Source organism: Ooceraea biroi, chromosome 1, assembly GCF_003672135.1.
Source record: "Ooceraea biroi isolate clonal line C1 chromosome 1, Obir_v5.4, whole genome shotgun sequence".
Taxonomy (NCBI): domain Eukaryota; kingdom Metazoa; phylum Arthropoda; class Insecta; order Hymenoptera; family Formicidae; genus Ooceraea; species Ooceraea biroi.
Window position 1 is genome coordinate 23093614 of NC_039506.1, and position 19294 is coordinate 23112907.

Below are 19294 nucleotides of genomic sequence, written 5' to 3' on the forward strand. Positions count from 1 at the left end.
ACTTTGAATTTCCCGCGCCGCGCTCAGCCGCGCTCGAGTGTGACGTGTCTTCGATCTCTCGCGACTCTCGCGCATTGACAGTCGTGACTGGGCAGTCGACCGGCGGTAGCGACGGCGGTGACGCTGATAGCGACTTCTCGACCGGCCAATTGGCTTCGATAATTGCAAATGGTCGTTTAATAACAGATGATTGAGTGCGTTCCGCAGCGTAGCATTTATCTGTCAAAAGCGGTGGCGACCGGCCGACGAACGGTGGTGATGCGCTGCCGGCTGACGCGCGTCCGTTGAACGTTGAACCGGCGAGGTGTGCAGTGACGCGAGGACGCTCTGAGCGTGATTCGTCTTCCTGGATCCGCGGCGACAGCGGCAGTGAGAGCGAGACGCGAGACGGAGCGAGCGGCCTTTGAATGAGCGCGTCTGTTATTATGTGATCGCGAATCGCGCGCGCGGAGTGACATCGAGGAAGACACGGCTAGGGGGAGGAAAGGAAGAAAGAGAAGCATCGAAAGAAAGAAAATGCGGACCACGCAGGCCGACGTTTTCTGCTATCTCATCGTGGCGATTCTCGCCGTTTTGCCGACGCTTGGTCGCGCAGGCAAGTACATAATATACGCGCACACGGGACCGACACAAGTAGCGTTTTCCTCGTGCAAAATAGCCGCGAGACAGCCGTGCCAGGACCCTCGCTGTCTGGCTGACAAATTAAAGCTCGAGCGGCGACGAGATTGCCTCGTTCGAGCGGAGCCATCGCAGTCACCCCAGCTTTTAGTCACAATGGTCTTCTTCCGCTCTTTCTCTGTCTCGGTCGTTCCCTCGGCGTCCGTCCCTGTCTTCCTCGAAATCTCCAGTCCAAGAACCGAGAGGAGCACCCTCTCTGCTACTACGCGGAATCGAGATCACCCGCAGGAGAGACACGTGTGCGTGACGCGTGCGTGATTCCACGTTTCCGATCGTAATTTTACACGAAACGCCGAGGATCGCGTTTCTCGCGTTGCGACGACCTTGTGGAAAACGAATTTCGGATTTCCCTGTTGGAATTATTCATATATATAATTGGAGATGCATCCGGCATGCGATTTCTACACGATATGACGTCTCTCTTTCTACCTCTTTTTCTGCGCTCTTTATTTAAACCACTTTTATTTCTATTCTTTTTACGTTGCGCATTCTCAATACGGTATTATCATGTCTATTTTTTTTCACGGTCTTTAATGAGAAATTGTGCAGGAAGTAATTACAGCGATAATTTCGCAGTATCGCGCGTATTATCTGTCGTCATTACGCGCGATATGATACAAGTGTAAAGGTTGCTCTGCTGAAAACTTGCGGAAGATATACTTGAAGAAAAAATACAAATTGCGAAAAAGTAGATGTGACGCAGCCGTCTTGAAGATAAAACACTTTTACAGAAATTATAAAGAGAACTTGCAACTAGGTACCGTGCGAATGTACATTTATATAATAAAAATATCCACCTCGTATTAGCTTCGTGATTAATTACTTGTACCATAAGTGTACAGTCTTACCTCATAAATATACATCGATTTTGCAAGAAACGTACATTTTCTGCTTGCTTATCACTCGTTAATCGTGCACGTAATTAAGAGCGTTTCTTGCATTTGCAAGTGATTTCAGTTGCGAAAGCGATTTTGAAACACTTAGTTGCGAAATTCGCAAAGTTTTCTATAAAGTAATTGCCGCGCTGAAGCACGAGAAACACACTTGCGATAACGTACTCTCCTCAAGAAGAGTTTTTTTTATCTCGCACGGTTTCTTTTCTTTTTTTTTGCATCGCCGATTCGTATCGACGTATACCTTTTCGCGTGACATAATCATCAGTAGCTTCAGGGTAGAAATCGACGCCGTGACGCAATTAGCGTCTCACAAGTTCATTATTGCAGTTCGCATCGCGCGCTTTTTTTGTTCCTTGATTACGTGACGGGTCGGATATTTTTATATTTGTCGCGTGCTCGACAACGATTACCTATAGCGACGTGCTCCTTTCTCACGCATTGTCTCCTCACCTTCACTTACTTCTTGGTACTTGCCTCGAAGTTTCCGTTCACTGAATTCGGTTGAATATATGTCAAATGTTTTTTACAAAAAATTAATATGTTTTGAATACTTTGTGGAACACCCGCTGTATTCGTGCTACGTCGTGGCAAAATTTATTTTCACACCTCGGCTGAGAAATTATATTATATTCATGTATATTGGATTGTAACATATATTTGCCCCGCTTTTAGTATTTTTGATAATAAATATTGCGATTATTTATAATATATTGCATATTCTCGCTTGGAGAGTTGCACAATGGAAATTTATCGATAATAAATATATATTATAACTCATTACTATTAAAAATACTAAAAAAAAGAGAGACGAATATTTGTTACGATCCAATATTATATTTTTTTATTATTAATTAATGTATACCTTACATTATTATGATATCGTTATACGGAGATTTTCCTGAATTCAACGACAGTTTATCGGCCATTTCATTATGCTGGTTTCTCCATGTCGGCGCGGTCTCGGTTTTTAGCTGCTTTTATTGATCCTGTATCCGTGTCGGTTCGACCATTATCGGGGCTCAGCTTTCGGAAAAACGACGCATCAATTTCTGTGAGCATGCTCGTACACACGTGAAACGTTCACGTTGCAGCGACACGGTATTAATTTAAATAACTGGAAAGTTATATAAGTGCGCGCACGCGGAAAGAATTCGCCGAAAAGAGAACCGGCAAAACAGCGTATTCGCATACGAATTTCAGTTTGTACAAATTTGCCGGAGCGTATTTTGAGGCACCTTTAGTGTACGCGAAGCGATGCGAGTGTCTCTCTCCGTCCGTTTCACAGTTGCTCTTATTATACGTTTGTTTACTTGACCCGCATGTGTGATTACACGCAGCCGTTTTTTACTCGTATTTGTACACGATACGAGAGAATTAACAGCGTGTTAATAACAGAGAGACGCTATATATAACCGTAAGTTAAAAATAAATTCACTTGGCGGTACCCTAGTCCGTCGACACAGAACGTTCCTGCCTGCCTTTCATACTTTTTTTCCTTTTCCCCTTGTCAATTTCTTGAAAGCGACGTTCTATGTGTAAAACGTGCTCTGGTAAATCCCAAGCAAGAGTCCCAAGTTGCTGCATTACGCGAGTCGTATGCGCAGCTCGTCTATAATAAACGAGATGAGTCTGTGGGAGATACCACATTACGTGCGTATGAAATCTTTCGTTGAATTCGTGTTTGCGTGGCGAAATTCGGTCTGACGAAATTGGATAGTTGATGCTAGATTGTGTGTGTGAGCGAAAATACGTGGTTACAACTCTCAATTTTCATTTCATTTCGTGCATAAATAATATACAATATGTAAAGTAATTTTAATGTTATGAATATTTGGAATCTGTATCGGGACCTCCTCTCCTGTATCTTTTTTCTCTCTATAATGATGATTTTTCCAGAAGACATTAATATTAACATTAACATCAATTTTTGTATCATTCAGTACTTAAACAGAATACTAGTTAATTGCTGAAATATAGGTATATAAGTTTCAGCTTTGATGTAATTATATTTTAATTATCACTTTTCATTCAATTAATTCAACATAATAATTAAAAAATTCTCCCCGTGTATTATATTTCTATTGCACTGTGAAGATAACAAATTGAAAAAACAATGATAATATACAACATATCGATGTGATTGTACGGGCGATATAAAATTTGCAGAATTAAATCGATTTGCCATTATCCATAAAATGTTTCTTAATTCTGGTAATTTTAAATAATTTAAGATTATATGATTTTATTAACACAGTTGTTATTTGTATCGTGAAAAATACATATATACATTGATACGCTGTATGAACAAATAGTGGTTGTTAATTTAATGGCATATTTCTTTATACTTCAACGTTCTACTAAAAAGATAACTTTAATTTGATTTCAATAAGTGCGTATGTCAAGATTTCGCTTTTCTTGGACGCGCAAGCAATCTAAAGCCGCGATTTCAAACATGATATTTCGGTTTTTATTCTAGATTTCTTCATTTTTCAATTCGATTTTATCGATATAATAAACATATATTTATATACAATCTCACGTAACTTTAATCCACAGTAGACGTCTTACTGAATAGAATCCTTCCTTCGATCTTGCATTGATTCTTATTAGCGATTCACTAATCGTAAACTTTCTGAAAATGAGATGAACAGGCTCTTTGTTCAGTTCGAATGGTGAATGATTTTACGACGTTATCGCGGAAAAGTCTGTCCGTTCGCTGTATTGTGTACAGAGTGATTCCACAAGAATGCAACAACCGAACACGATATCTCGAAATTCCGGAAACTTGTTGAAACTTTACATCAATGTTAATGCATTTATTTGAATTATACTATTACGTCTAACGTGCACGCTTTACGATCGTATCACTTTACCGATGTAAAATAATGACGGTATTGTAAAATCGTGTCTACGTTCGCATCTACGATCGTAAACGAGAGCGAATGTAACATTATTCATAAATGTATTTGTAAAATTAAAAAAGATTTTCTTACACACGAGAATTTCCTTCTACGTAAAATTCTCGCTTTTCGTGACGCGTCGTGTCGAATTTACAAAAATTTACATAGCGGGATTTCCATTTTCCTGGCATTTCCACGACAATATTTCAAGGAGAAGCGTATCATGCGAGAGGATTATGGAATTAATGCGACACTAGCCGCTTAAATCAGAAACGGGCCCCTTAATACACTTGACTCAGCCTCGGTACGGTTAACCCCCTGGTTATATACTGCTTATAAAACGAATTCGTCCCAATTAACTGATTCAGCCAATCGTGAACGCGTTACGCTGCCTCGATGGAGTTACGAAAATGCCATTCAACCTCATGCTTCTCTTTGTGTGTCTCCTGCTCTGGAGATGAGATAATAAATAATAAACGTTGACGCGATAAAGCGGGACGGATAAGAAACTTAACACGTTCGATTGAGTCTCGACATAACGTGTGCAGTCATATGTGTATTATGTCGACTTGACAATTGTTCTATCTCTCATATCGTTTTATGCTTTTGTCTCGAGGATACTTGAGGCACTCTCGAACAAAGCTTTTAAGTTTCACTCTCGATCTTACTTGTTAAATGTAAAATCCCTTTACGCATAACATCCCATTCTGTTTTGAGATCGTGAATATCTTACACACGCGCGTACGTGTGAATATGCGCGTTTTTTATGATGATTAATCTCTTGGAAGATGATTTATAGGATGAATCGCGATTATGATTCACATATAAGCTCTTCTCTTCTTTTTGTTCTTCTTGCTTCTTTGTTTATCAAAATTATCTCTTCCGTGGATGGGATTAAACAACTTCAAGGCATTCACTGATTTGACAATTAAGACTTTGGGAGAGGGGGTATTTTGTATTGATACGCTGCTTGAATATATTCAATTCATGTTGCCGATCATCAGATCTTACGTTGTGTTATTCCAAGGCAAATGCTTATTTCTTGAGACGTTTTCAAACGCATCATCAATATCTCGTGCTTTTTTATCCATCATATTAGATATAAATATTATGTCGTTCGACAAAGAAATGAAAGAAAAAAGTTACGAACGAACGATATAACGTGAACTATTGGCATTCGGGCGAAAGTATCATCAATATTATTATATAATAGTTGTGTCAACATTTTGCGAAGAAATTTCAAAATCAAAGAAAACAGCTGCACATAATTGTTGTATTTAATTATTGCGTCCGAGAAATAATTTTAATAACGATTATAATAATAATTGTAATGTGATAAATTTATGTAATAATCAAAGCAATTAAAAGATGATTCAGATATAATTAAAAAAGTAATAAAAATAATAATTGCTTCTGAAAAATGTGCATGCATGCAATATTAAATATTTTAAAGATATACATGTATTTTGAATCTCCGATCACAAACATGAATTGTTTAACTTAAAGATTATATCATTCAGAAAATATTCGGCTCACTTATCTATTGTGCCATCTAAACTAAGTCTAATTTAGCGAATGCAAATTGAAGAAATGCCGGTGTTACATGTGAATGAATTTATTTCCTCGATTTGGCCTCGATTTGTTCAGTCTCGAAATATTGACGGCGATTTTCTTTTCAGAAAACAACAATAAAACGCAACCAACGCTGTGCGATCCTTCGGAGATCGGGCGTGTGCTGTGTGGCAAGAATCAGAGATGCCGCGTAACCAACGAGAAAGCGATATGCGAATGCCAACGAGATTTTCATTTTGTTAACAACGAGTGCGTCAGAGTTATACCTACGCCGGCGAGTGTCGATGCTACTACCCTCAAGCCAGAGATCAGATCGGGATCAGGAGGTACGTGAACACTAGAAAACGCCGCGATTTCATAACGCGAGAAGCATGATACTTTAATAAAAAACTTTGGATAAATCTCAAATCAAAAAATCATCTTGCTCTTAACAGATTTCTGATTATTAATATTAAATTTATTCGAAAAAAGTCCTTTATATTTAGTTTTAAAGATGTAGTAAAAGAAGCAACTAAATACAAAAGCGTTATTTTATTATTTTTGATAAATATTTACAGATATTTATACTTTAATCTTGATCTTGATATGTGTTTCATGGAATAAGGATGAAATATTGTATCATCTGCACTTTAAACTAATTTTAATAAATTATTCATCAGATGCCTTTCTCTTTAATACAATATTTATCGACTTTGCCAGTCTCGTTCATTGTCTATTATTTCTGAAAGACATGTTTTCGAAGACATTTTTGTAAACAGTGTTGTTAACGTTATATCTAAGCGTTTGCGCAAAAGCCTGTCTTAGCAGACGATTAGATAAGTTGAGTCGAGCCGTTCAGCCGTTTCGCTATTATTTATTTCCTGATATGATAAAGAAGCATCCAAGAAAAGTCGATGCGCAAATATCGAAGCTAACAACCACTTTAGCGACCACTTACGATAACAATATATCGCTATACCGGTGACTAAAGTCTCGATGAATTTGATTTAGGTAGCTCCGTAGCCGCCGGTCTGCTAATACCGACCTTCCTCATAGCGGTCGGTGTGTTGCTGTATTTCGGCGCGAGACGATACAAATGGATACAACGGTTTCGGCAGTACCGTCACAATCGTTATGGCAACGTCCTAGTCACGCGAGACGACGATGATGACGACGATCCACCGATAGCGTAGAAGACGAAAATGAATTGAGGATGAAGTTAACGCGCGCGTCGCGCGCGCAAAATGCACTTTCAGCGAAACTCAGCGCGAAACGCGCCAACGAGTGCACAGTACTGATCTGTTAATAATCTGCACGTAATTACGGACAGTAAGCTGCGATTTCGAGAAGTTGCCATACAGAGGGCACGTGCGTATACGGGTGATGCGATCAAATTCCTGTAATGTAATGTAGGAAAGAGATGATTCCTTGTACAAAGTTATTAAAATGTGCGGACTAACAATAGAACCGATTTCGAAAATTCAAGCACGCACATATGTAGAACAAGTTCCATTTAGCGACACACCGCGTCGACACACATCATTTTATCTCTGTTCAATCAGCAATGAAAACAAGCGCTCGCCTCGACTAGTTGACTAGGCAAATAGAGCTTGTCCTTGGTGAAATGTTTGAGTGTCAGAGCGTAGGATTACACTTTTTCCGTTTTATGTCGGAATGACAGCTTTAACTCCTTCATCGCGAAAGGTGTACATGTACTCGAATATACTATCAGTTTAACGCACTTTTCGTTAGTTTAGGAAAATTCGAGCATTTCAATTTATAATATGATATCCGACAGAGTTTGGTATTGCAATACGCCGTACATTTCCATTACAACAATTTAGGTAGAATCGGCTAGTTAATCACAATACTTTTATGCTCCACTGTAATCGATTTGAATATCGATTTGCCAACACCATACATGTGGCAGTGAAGGTGTGATTTATGTTAAAACATACCTAGTTAAAGGAATAATCAAGATAAAATGTTGCAATAAGCTACAATGGAACAATAAGCGCATTGATAAAATGATTACTAAATTACTACAGCTTGTTTTGCACTTTTCGCACGCATCTATATTATATCTATAAACAAGATAAATAGAAATAGTAGATGCGACTTGAGTGAAATAAAATACGCTTTGAATTAATTTTTGTACGAAGAATCGTCTCTTTCTTCTTTGATTGTATCACGAATTACACCCTGTGTCGGTGTTGCGACGACGCTTATTTTGCCTTTCGAAATCGTCGCTGCATAATTTCGTGCGAGTATTAGCAGATGAATACGCGACTGCAGAGAGATACGGAAAGATACATTTCGTGAAAAACGAAATAAACTACGAGGCCAAATGTGAAGACGCACTTGCGCAAGTAATTATACTTTTATATGCGAATTGATAAATTTGTTGATTTTACTACGAAATTCGGTATATGATTGGGTATAATTACAATAATTATGTATAGTATGATTATTATGAGAGATTCTATAAAGATTATATTGCAACAGATTCGTGATTTCAAGATGGAATCAGTTTTTGACGAGATACGTCGACGCTTACCATATTAGTCGCAGATGTAAAAGTATCGCTATTTGCGCTAGTTGCCGAATCTATATTTATATGTGATGGTTGTAAGGGACGTGACATAATGAATTGCGTTTATGATAGTGTTTTAAGCATTCGTCGAGAGAATAATTTTCTACATTGATATTAATAAACTGGTCAGAGAGAGAAAGAGAGAAGAGAGGCATATATCCTATATAATATTAATATATAGCGTATAACATTAACAGGTGATCGTTTCTTTCATCACCAACCTCACTATACGCAAAATTTAGGAAAATTATATATTGCATTATTATTATCGTTAATGGAATTATTATTCTTTTTTCCAATAATATTTGATGGAATAATGTGATTAGTACGCATGGCTGAATTCATCCTCTGTTTCCTCTCTTAAATTATTAAAATTGAATATAATTGAGTTTTATTTTTTAACCGTAGAGAATGTAAAATTTTAGTTAAAGTTAATTAGTTAATTAAATGTAAGTATTTAGCATCATTTACAGGGATCTTTCGCGATTTCTAGGCGACGGGATTTTTCAGTTAAACGATCTCACATTGCTGATAATAATCAAGTTTACTCTTCATTCTAAATGATCTTATTCTTTTTCGTATAGGTAATTCGTTTTGTTCCCAATGCTTTGCGCAATAAACCAAATCACTCGTGGATCCAAATTAATACCTATCGCATTTGCTGTATAGATAATGTAATAAAAAAGCGTTCTAACGGGCGTGTAAATCTGACAGAGTTACCTTTTAAGCTACAAGAAGTTTGAAAGCGATTGCATTTATACCAAAAGAAGTTCTTAATCTCTTTGACGTTTCTGTAACATAATAAACTAATTGCTCTGTAATTATTTTTAGATATATACGTTTATACATATATACTATATACATGTTTTATATATATTTATATATGAAATATGAAATATATAGTGTATATGTATAGAGGAGATGCGTGTTATATACGTATATGTATGTATATGTACGTGTATACGTATGCATACATATATTCTGTAAATACTCTTCGCTGTCTGCGAATGTGCACTCTTGCCAGTAACAACTTCTTCCTAATAATTTAATCTAATTGTAATTCAGGAGAAGATATTGTCTATATATTGTTTATGAGGAACGAGCCTCGGCTCGCAAAAGATTAACAAAATAAGCTTTCGAGAGTTATATATATATTATGTATGTACCCTATTCTTGTACTCTATCATTTTTGTACAGAGCTATGCACTAGAATCTAAACCTAAATCATAGTGATTACATTCGGTGTATAATAGTGATTCTGATCGATCGGGATTTATATTTTTATAGTTCGCGAGTACTAGCGAGCACTAAGTGCGCTATGTGCAAGAATACTTCTCGCACATAGTGCTCTTGGTAAAAAGTGGCGATTAGTACCAGCGAATTATATTGTGTTAACTTTTGACACGGCAACTGCTCCCTTTTTTTATCACGGTATTCAAAGCGAATAAGAATTATTTGCTCAGTGCTTAGCACGTCGTTGCGTTATGATGATATTTGACTGAATATCGTAATTAATTATTACTTTTGCAGCCATATACACACAAAAATTGTAGCAGATATTTGTCCAATGGTTCCTTGTGTTTAAATGTCTTCTACATTGTTCTCATCATTAAACAGATTATTTACAACGATCACGATTTGCGTGCATGTGGCACCGTAAATTACGACCCTGCGATGTATCTTCTCATCATGGCCATCGTGAATTGAATTTTTATTCTTGACCACTGTGTTTTTTTGGCACAATAAATATGTAATCTTGACATTTTATTTCCTATGTATATATTATATTTCTCTTGCTCTAATACCAATGTTCGATATATTTTTATTGCTCTTTGATATTGTATGGAAACTTTAAAATTAAGTTAGTCGACCATTTTTACGGTTGCCTGCAGATTTCTCTCAATCCGGTCTCGTAATGTTTTATGAATGTTTCTTTATAGCGTCAGTATTTTCATTGTGTAATTTATCTCATTTATACTATATAATAAAATAAAAGTCTTCAAGAGAAAAGAAGTTTACAAGTAGATATTCTTTACATTTGAAAATTTTATGGACAGGAATGGATAATCAGGGGCAGGCGATGAATAACGACGATTTATTCTGAATGTCTTATTTTTTCGTAGATAATTTATTTTTTCCCAATGTTTTATTAATAATAATAATAATAATAAATCAAATTATTCACGGATCCAAATTAGTCCTTATCGCATTTATTTCTATATAAATTTATACATAAAATATAAGATAGTTAAAAGAGTTAGATAACATTTAGCATCAGCATTGTTGCATTTTCATGTACATGGAAGAAGCATTGATCATTATGCAGCGTATCTGAAAACAAACCACAATACACTTTAATTTTTCCGCCGAAATTAGCCAGCGCTATCTAACGTCTCAGGATACTTTAGCATGTATGGCTGCGTTCCGATATTGACTGCCAGTACTGAAAAGCGACCGTTTATGTCACGTATACTATAGATTTTCAGTACTGGCAGTAATATCGGAACACAGCCTATATATACCACGTATCCGTCAGAGTTTCAAATCAGGCAAGTAGTTTGAACGGTGCCCTGGCGGGCCGCTTTGACAAGTGTTGGACAGTACTGGACAAATACCAGATGTATTCTCGACAAATTTTGAATCATATAGACGTAATTAGTTTTTGTACGTGTAAAGGTCCAGATATAGTTCGGAACGAGTATAAAATGTCCAGCAGTCCATCTACATTTTATCAGTTGTCGAAAGATATACTGCGTTCTGATTATGACCAAATCTTGGGGTCGATTGTGCATCTCGAAATCTAGTGAAAATGACAAAAGTGAGCATTCTCTTGATTGGGTAAGTTTCACTATAGGGAAAATGCGAGATATTTCACGTGAGATTACTCGACAAGAAATTTTGTGTCGAATAACGCAAAATTGTGTCGAAAATAGTGCAGCCAGTTAAAATTATGCGTTTTAATATATTTTTTAGGAGATTCTGCATATCCGCTCATGCCTTTTCTGTTAAAACCATTCATAAATGCACCTATGGGATCTCCAGAATATAGATACACATAACATATAACACCAGTACGATGTGCTATGGAAAAATGTATAGGTATTTTAAAAGGCCGATAGCGATGTTTACGAAAAGAAAGGGAGTTGCATTATAAGCCAGAATGTGCAGGTATTAGGTATACAGGGTGTCCCGGGTTTTAACCGACAAACTGCGGGAGCATATTCTACTAGTGGAAATAAGAAAAAATTCTTATATCGAGTTTGCTTAGAAATGCTTTATTACAAAGTTATAAACCAATATTGAAAAGGAATATGAGATAAGTAACAACGGAACATAGTGTAGAATTTGGAAGGTCGAAGATGTTTATGTTATGTGTATTCATATGTATTAATGTTCACTATGTTGAAACGATTCAGTATGATTGTTACTTTCACAACAGTAGCTGTTAGATTTCAATCGTCGTGTCAACTAGCAATTACTATCAGAATGCCAAAAGTGTTTTCAAATGAGGAATACACCGATATTCATTTCGTGTACGGATTCTGTGACGGAAATGCACGAGCTGCCGCACGAGAGTATCAACGTAGATTTCCTAACAGGAGAGTATCAGATAGATTTAAAGCAACGAATTACTAATTCAGTTACTGAGATGCAACAAAATTTTCAGGAATGTCGTACCGTAACAAATTCTGTACTACGTCGATGTCTAGCTTGTATCGATGTGCAAGGACAACATTTTGAAATGCGTCACTAAATCATTGCGTAGATAATTTTTATTTTTGTGAAAAAATCCGTTGTTACTTATCTCATATTTCTTTTCAATATTGGTTTATAACTTTGTAATAAAGCATGTCTAAGCAAACTCGATATAAGAATTTTTTCTTATTTCCACTAGTAGAATATGCTCCCGCAGTTTGTCGGTTAAAACCCGGGACACCCTGTATATACTTTCCTCCATGAAAAAAAAGTTGTTTAGTATTTATTAACGTAGTTCTTTCTTTTTTTAGCTCATATTATAAATGCATGTTGTGTTTTACACATATATTTAGAGAATATAGATCAAGAAGCACCAATACTATATAATGATGTTAATGAAAATGACGCTCAACAAATACGAAGAAATATTGTTAGATGATATTTTGAATAGTTTTTTTATTTTAAACATACATATGCATATACTGTTGTACAGATTGTTTTGTAATAAGATTCTTAATTAATATATATTTGTAATAAAAACAGAATATTTATTTTTATTAATAATATGTAACGTATGCTGTGTTTAAACATAATGATAATTTTTCCCAAAGGTCATCCTACAAATATTTAAATAATATAATAATAATATGATATATACAAAACTAAAATTTATAATAATACTACTTATAGAAATATATTTGTAAATAGATGAATTGTCATTCATAACACTTACATTTTTTCGTTTATTTTCACTATTATATCTTTAACGACCACGACCAAAATCAGGGTGTTATTGCATAAAACGAATTATGCATACTTTTTGATTCTCGGTGACATTCATTATAATAATATATTATACACGTGTGATAAAATACACGAAAAAGATTTGGCAATTTCGCTGTGGATGGCCGTGACTACAAGCGGTGAACTGCTCGCTTCTGTAACAATTCACTTCTGTGAGTATAGGGATATCGCATTTTCACTATGCCCAAAGCCAATCGCGCGTATTGTTTCATGTGAGATGAAAGTACGAGAAGCGAGAAAAATCGACAAAGATACACAATCGATGCCCTTGCTACGTCACTCAATGTATTTGGACATAATCCATCCAAATTTAGTCCAAGACTTATCCACAAAATCGGTTTCTACACATTATTATATTAACTTTAACTAGGCTTAGCTTTAGCTGGACCAGTCCTGAAGTTCCAGCGGTATTTTTGACAATTTATAACTTACAGACAAGTCATATATGAGCTTTTTAGAAGTCAAACTAATGAACTTTATTTTTGTAAATTTTTTAATTTTAATATATGGGTTGGCCAAAAAGTAATTGCGTTTTTTTCCAATAGATGGACATACATGTCTTGAAATGTAACTAACTTCATTCTAAACCGCAAATTCATTATGTAGGTTAACAACTCACAGTTCAAGCTTGTTTTAGAAAAAGAAAGTACACGATTTCGTTAACAATTGTTTGTTTGCCGTCGATTTCAAAATGGAAAATCAAAAAGAACATTTTCGTCATATTTTGTTTTATTACTTCCGAAAAGGGAAAAACGCTGTGCAAGCTCATAAAAAGTTATGTGATGTATATGGCGAAGATGCTTTAAAGCTGCGGCAGTGTCAAAATTGGTTTACTAAATTTCGATCTGGAGATTTTAATGTGAAAGATGCACCACGCTCAGGAAGACCAATCGAAATTGATGATGACAAAATAAAGGCACTGATCGATTCCAATCGGCGTTTAACGACACGAGAGATTGCTGAGAATCTTAACATATCGAAATCGAGTGTTGAAAACCATTTAAAACGACTTGGATACATTAGTAAGCTCGATATTTGGGTACCACATGAGCTCAAAGAAATTCATCTCACTAAGCGTATTGACATCTGCGATTCTCTTTTGAAACGTGAGGAAAATGATCCATTTTTGAAACGCATGATAACAGGCGACGAAAAATGGATCGTCTACAACAACGTCAAACGAAAAAGATCGTGGAGCAAGCGTGATGAACCTGCTGAAAGCACTTGAAAAGCAGATATTCACCAAAGAAAGATTATGCTGTCAGTCTGGTGGGACTTTAAAGGTATTGTGTATTTTGAGCTGCTTGCAAGGAATCAAACCATTAATTCAGACGTATACTGTCGTCAACTGGATAAATTAAATGATGCCATCAAACAGAAACGTCGAGAATTGGTGAATCGCAAAGGTGTTGTGTTTCACCATGATAACGCTAGACCACGTACAAGTTTGGTCACTTGTGAAAAATTGTTGCAGCTTGGATGGGATGTGTTACCACATCCACCATATTCGCCAGACCTGGCACCATCAGATTACCATTTGTTTCGTTCTTTGCAAAACGCCTTGAATGGTAAAACCTTTACTGCTGATGAGGATATCAAATCGTTCTTGGAATTGTTTTTTGCTGAAAAAGACAAGAACTTTTTTGAGCGCGGAATCATGAAGTTGCCTGAAAAATGGCAAAAGGTAATCAAACAAAATGGACAATATATTGTTTAATAAAGTTTTTGTTTCCCATGAAATATTCGCCTTTTATTTATATAAAAAAAAACGCAATTACTTTTTGGCCAACCCAATACATTTTATTGTATTTAATACATTTAATACATAATTGATATTAAAATTAAAAAATTTACAATAAATAGAATTCATTAATTTTAACTAGTGAAAAGCTCATACATGACTTGTCTGAAAGTTGTTCAAATTGTCAAGATATCGCCGAAAGTAGTCTAGAATTTGTCTTGGTGTTTCTGTTATTTTCGACTTACATAAATAAATTAGACAGGTTTTAGCCTGACTAAGCAGAGTTATTTCGACAGTATTTATACAGTGTGTAGACAGATATTTGTCCAAAAAATGTCTAAAAATGAGACTAGTAAACGTATTCTGACATCCAGAACGCATCTAAAACAAGTCTAAACTAAATCTACTGTCTGCCTAAAATCCGTCAAGGTGGCCCGCCAGGGTGAATCATTCGCGATACATAACATGTCTGGAGAAAACCTAGATTCAGAAGAACGTCTCGCGAACGTGAAACTCTGCGTTAAATTAGGTGTGACGGTGCCAGATACACAGAAATTGATACAGCAAGCTTTCGGAATTCCAACAGAAAGGCAAACGGTTCAGAGATTGATCACGAGTTTTACAGAGGGAAAAGAAAACATCTCTCATGATGTGTATTATAATTACGATACTAGTAAAGACAAAGTCGCCAAAGCTCGTAGAGTTCGTTCTCGGAATCTGTCAATTTCATGGTTTGCTACTAATGTTTCCCTAAGCCCTGAGCTTCAGTACGTTCTGCTCGAAATGAAAAAAGAGGTGTTTCATGGCCACGTCGTGCCACCGGTGTGAACCTGGCATCTGACTTTAACGAAATGAAAATTTTCGGGCATATTTCGTTTGTACCTCGTTTGTACCTGTTTGCACCATCGTTCGTTTCGTTTGTACCTTAACAGTTTAAAAGTTATAAGGGGTCAAACAATAGCCAGCACCCGACTAAAAGATATCCGAATTTTAATAATGCCATTCGAAAGAGCATCGTTTGTACCTTCAGGAACCATCGTTTAAATGGTTTGTACCTCAACGGAACCGGAAGTACAGGCTTTTCAAAAAATAGGTCCAAGAGGTATCTTCATCAATTTTTGAGATATCGCAAAATGGATAACGTCATTCGAAAGAGCATCATTTGTACCTTCAGAATCCACCGTTTAAATCGTTTGTACCTCAAAGGAACCGGAAGTACAAACTTTTAAAAATTTGGAAAAAAACGTCCAAGAGGTATCTTCGTCAATTTTTGAGATATCGCAAAACGGCCAACGGCATTCGAAAGCGTTCGATTAGCACCCGTTTGTACCTCCGTTCAAATCGTTTGTACCTTAAAGGAACCGGAAGTACAGGCTCTTCAAAAAACGTCCAAGAGATACTTTCGCCAATTTTCGAAATAATCGAAAACGGCCAACGGCGGTCGAAAGAGCTCGGATAGCGCCTGTTTGTACCTCCGTTCAAATCGTTTGTATCTCAAAGGAACCGGAAGTACAGCATTTTCAAAGTAAAACAATAGTTGTTCGTACCTCCGTTGTTTGTAGAGAGGTACAAACGATTTGAACGGAGGTACAAACAGGTGCCAAGGTCGATAGATGGAGGAACTGGCGAAGTAAGGTCCTCGCATCCACTTCACACGATTTGACCCGAAAATGGCGACGAAATGTAGGTTATTCTCGTTTTATGCGGGATACATTAGTAAGAACGGTGAAGTATTTTTGCATAAATGCAGGTTTTGGCAAAACAACCTGGCATTTTTGTTTCACAACACTCTGTTCACTTTGTTGTCGACTTTGCCTGCTGACTGACATACACATCAATACACATGTATATATCATGATACTACGTGTACATACATACATACATACATAGCTCTTTCGATCGCCGTTGGCCGTTTTCGAATATCTCGAAAATTGGCGAATGTACCTCTTGGACGTTTTTTGAAGAGCCTGTACTTCCGGTCCCTTTGAGGTACAAACGGGTAGGAACTATGCTCCTTCGAATGGTGTTGGGCATTTTCGGATATCTCTACAAACAACGGAGGTACGAACAACTATTTGTTTTACATTGAAAAGACTGTACTTCCGGTTCCTTTGAGGTACAAACGATTTGAACGGAGGTACAAATGGGTGCTAATCGAGCTCTTTCGAATGCCGTTGGCCGTTTTGCGATATCTCAAAAATTTACGAATATACCTCTTGGACGTTTTTTTCAAATTTTTAAAAGTTTGTATTTCCGGTTCCGTTGAGGTACAAACCATTTAAACGATGGTTCCTGAAGGTACAAACGATGCTCTTTCGAATGGCATTACTAAAGTTCGGATATCTTTTAGTCGGGTGCTGGCTATTTTTTGACCCCTTATAACTTTTAAACTGTTGAGGTACAAACGAAACGAACGATGGTGCAAACAGGTACAAACGAGGTACAAACGAAATATGCCCGAAAATTTTCATTTCGTTAAAGTCAGGTGCTAGGTTCACACCGGTCGTCGTGCCACGCAAGCTAACCAGAGAACAACAGCAGGCACGCTACGATCATTGCATGGACATTATTTACACGTGCTGGACAAATCCCGATTTCCTGGATTTACTTATCATTGGCTGCAAGACATGGTTTTGCGTGGAACGGAGTCGATCACCACCAGACGAGACAGGAACGTCGAAACAGGAGTCTACGACTAGTGTAGAGATAGCGGCGTTTATTTGTTTCTACGATTTGATAGGCATCATATATTGTGATCTTTGTGTGTTTGGACCAGAAATAGTAAAAGAAGAAGAATATGAATATCAAGTTATGGATACTGAAGAAGAATGTGAACACTTATATCAAGTTATGGATACTGTGTGGCATGCCATCATTGACTTAAGACCAAGATATAAAGCGGAAGAGCAACCAAGATTTCATTTGTTGCTTGATAAATCACTAGATAACATCGATGTACGCAAATTTTGGGCTGACAGACAAGTGTGTGTTCTATCTCAGCCACGATACTCGTGGGATTTATCACCGTGCGACTATTTTCTCTTCGACAAAATTAGAGCACGTATAAGAATGGCAGAAAGTAAAGGATTACCTAATTATAAACCGTTAGGAACTAGAGTTGAAGAGATCGTGACCGAAATAGTCGACGAGCATGAGAAGGATCGAAGGCCTTTGAGGTATCGTGTTATAAGTAATTCTATCTATGAGTTGCTAGAGCGTGCAGAGAAATGTAAGGAAGTAAACGGTGATTATGTGCAGGATATATGATTAAGTAGAGAGATTAGCAATATAAATAATTGCATGCTTTTGTGTAAAAAAATCAATTGTTTTCGATGCTTGTCGTGTACTTAAATTCGATATGTTATATAATGAAATTCGATATGTTGTGTAATTAGAATGTCAAACGTATTACTTATGTCAGTCACTTTAGCAAAGGCGTCGTGCGATTAGCGTCCTGAAATTATATTATTCTTTTTATATCACGCAAATACTTCCATCGATTATAAATCCGCGCATCGTTACTGTAAAAATTTATATTTATTACCGAAGCTGAGCTTTTTCTATGATTTAACTCTTCCATTTGGCTTATCTGAAATTTGAATGTGTAACAAATTTACGAATATGAAACGGATGTATTATCTTCAATAGTCTAAACTTTGGTTTTTATTATTACAGTTTATTATTACGTTTATTATTATTACCTCAAATTAAAATCCCATTCGTTAATCGATAAGAAGATATAGTATCTCGAAACTTATACTGTAAATCTATCTTATAAGAACGAAAACGTATGAAACTTGAAGAACTTGTATTTTTTGTCAACTAATATCTTTAAGTCCTTTTAATAATACGATTTCTTTGAATTTTATACACGAATTTTATACACGTATGTATGGGTTAATATCAGTTTGTGCTCATGCTCGATTATTTTTGTACATGAAACGTGCACGAGACATAAGATTGATTCGTAAGTTGCGCGCATGTCAAGAAATATTTGTTTTATTCTAGAAAATCGTTGTAGAAAATCTTTATATTACTAATTTATAATTATATCATTTATATTTATGAGAACATTTTATTATCACATTATTTCATTATTCGCGTATTACATATTTATTTATAAAACTAGTTCATTTTAATTAGTGATACAGATACGTGCGTTAAACGATTAAATAATATGACCAACCCAGAGCTTCATTCAACGGAAAATTTAGTAACATTGTCCAACTGTTGAGTCTGCTGATGCATCTTTTAGTAGATACGCCCATTCAGAACGTGCTTTCAACGATAAAAGTGCCTTAAATGTGGTTTTTCAACCCATCAGGTAGTTTTCAAACTTCTAGAGGCGCTTTTATCGTTGTAAATACATGCTGAACATATAGATATATTTATAAATATATCTAGTTCTGAATATAGGCCATAAAGTTTATTTCTT

General features: G+C 36.2%; 1 protein-coding gene across 1 annotated transcript; it reads left to right on the forward strand.

Annotated features, from left to right (window-relative positions):
- The first annotated feature begins 215 nt into the window (after positions 1 to 215).
- On the forward strand, positions 216 to 10624 carry LOC105283469. Its single transcript, XM_011346241.3, has 3 exons — positions 216 to 595; positions 6154 to 6372; positions 7037 to 10624. Exons 1-3 carry the CDS (start codon positions 517 to 519, stop codon positions 7216 to 7218), a joined length of 480 nt encoding a protein of 159 aa, XP_011344543.1. The 5' UTR covers positions 216 to 516; the 3' UTR covers positions 7219 to 10624.
- Positions 10625 to 19294: the final 8670 nt, after the last annotated feature.

Coding starts and splice junctions, on each gene's coding strand:
- LOC105283469 (XM_011346241.3), top strand. CDS start 517: ATGCGGACCACGCAGGCCGACGTTTTCTGCTATCTCATCGTGGCGATT. Junction 596..6,153: donor GCCGACGCTTGGTCGCGCAG/GCAAGTACATAA, acceptor TTTTCTTTTCAG/AAAACAACAATAAAACGCAA. Junction 6,373..7,036: donor GATCAGATCGGGATCAGGAG/GTACGTGAACAC, acceptor AATTTGATTTAG/GTAGCTCCGTAGCCGCCGGT.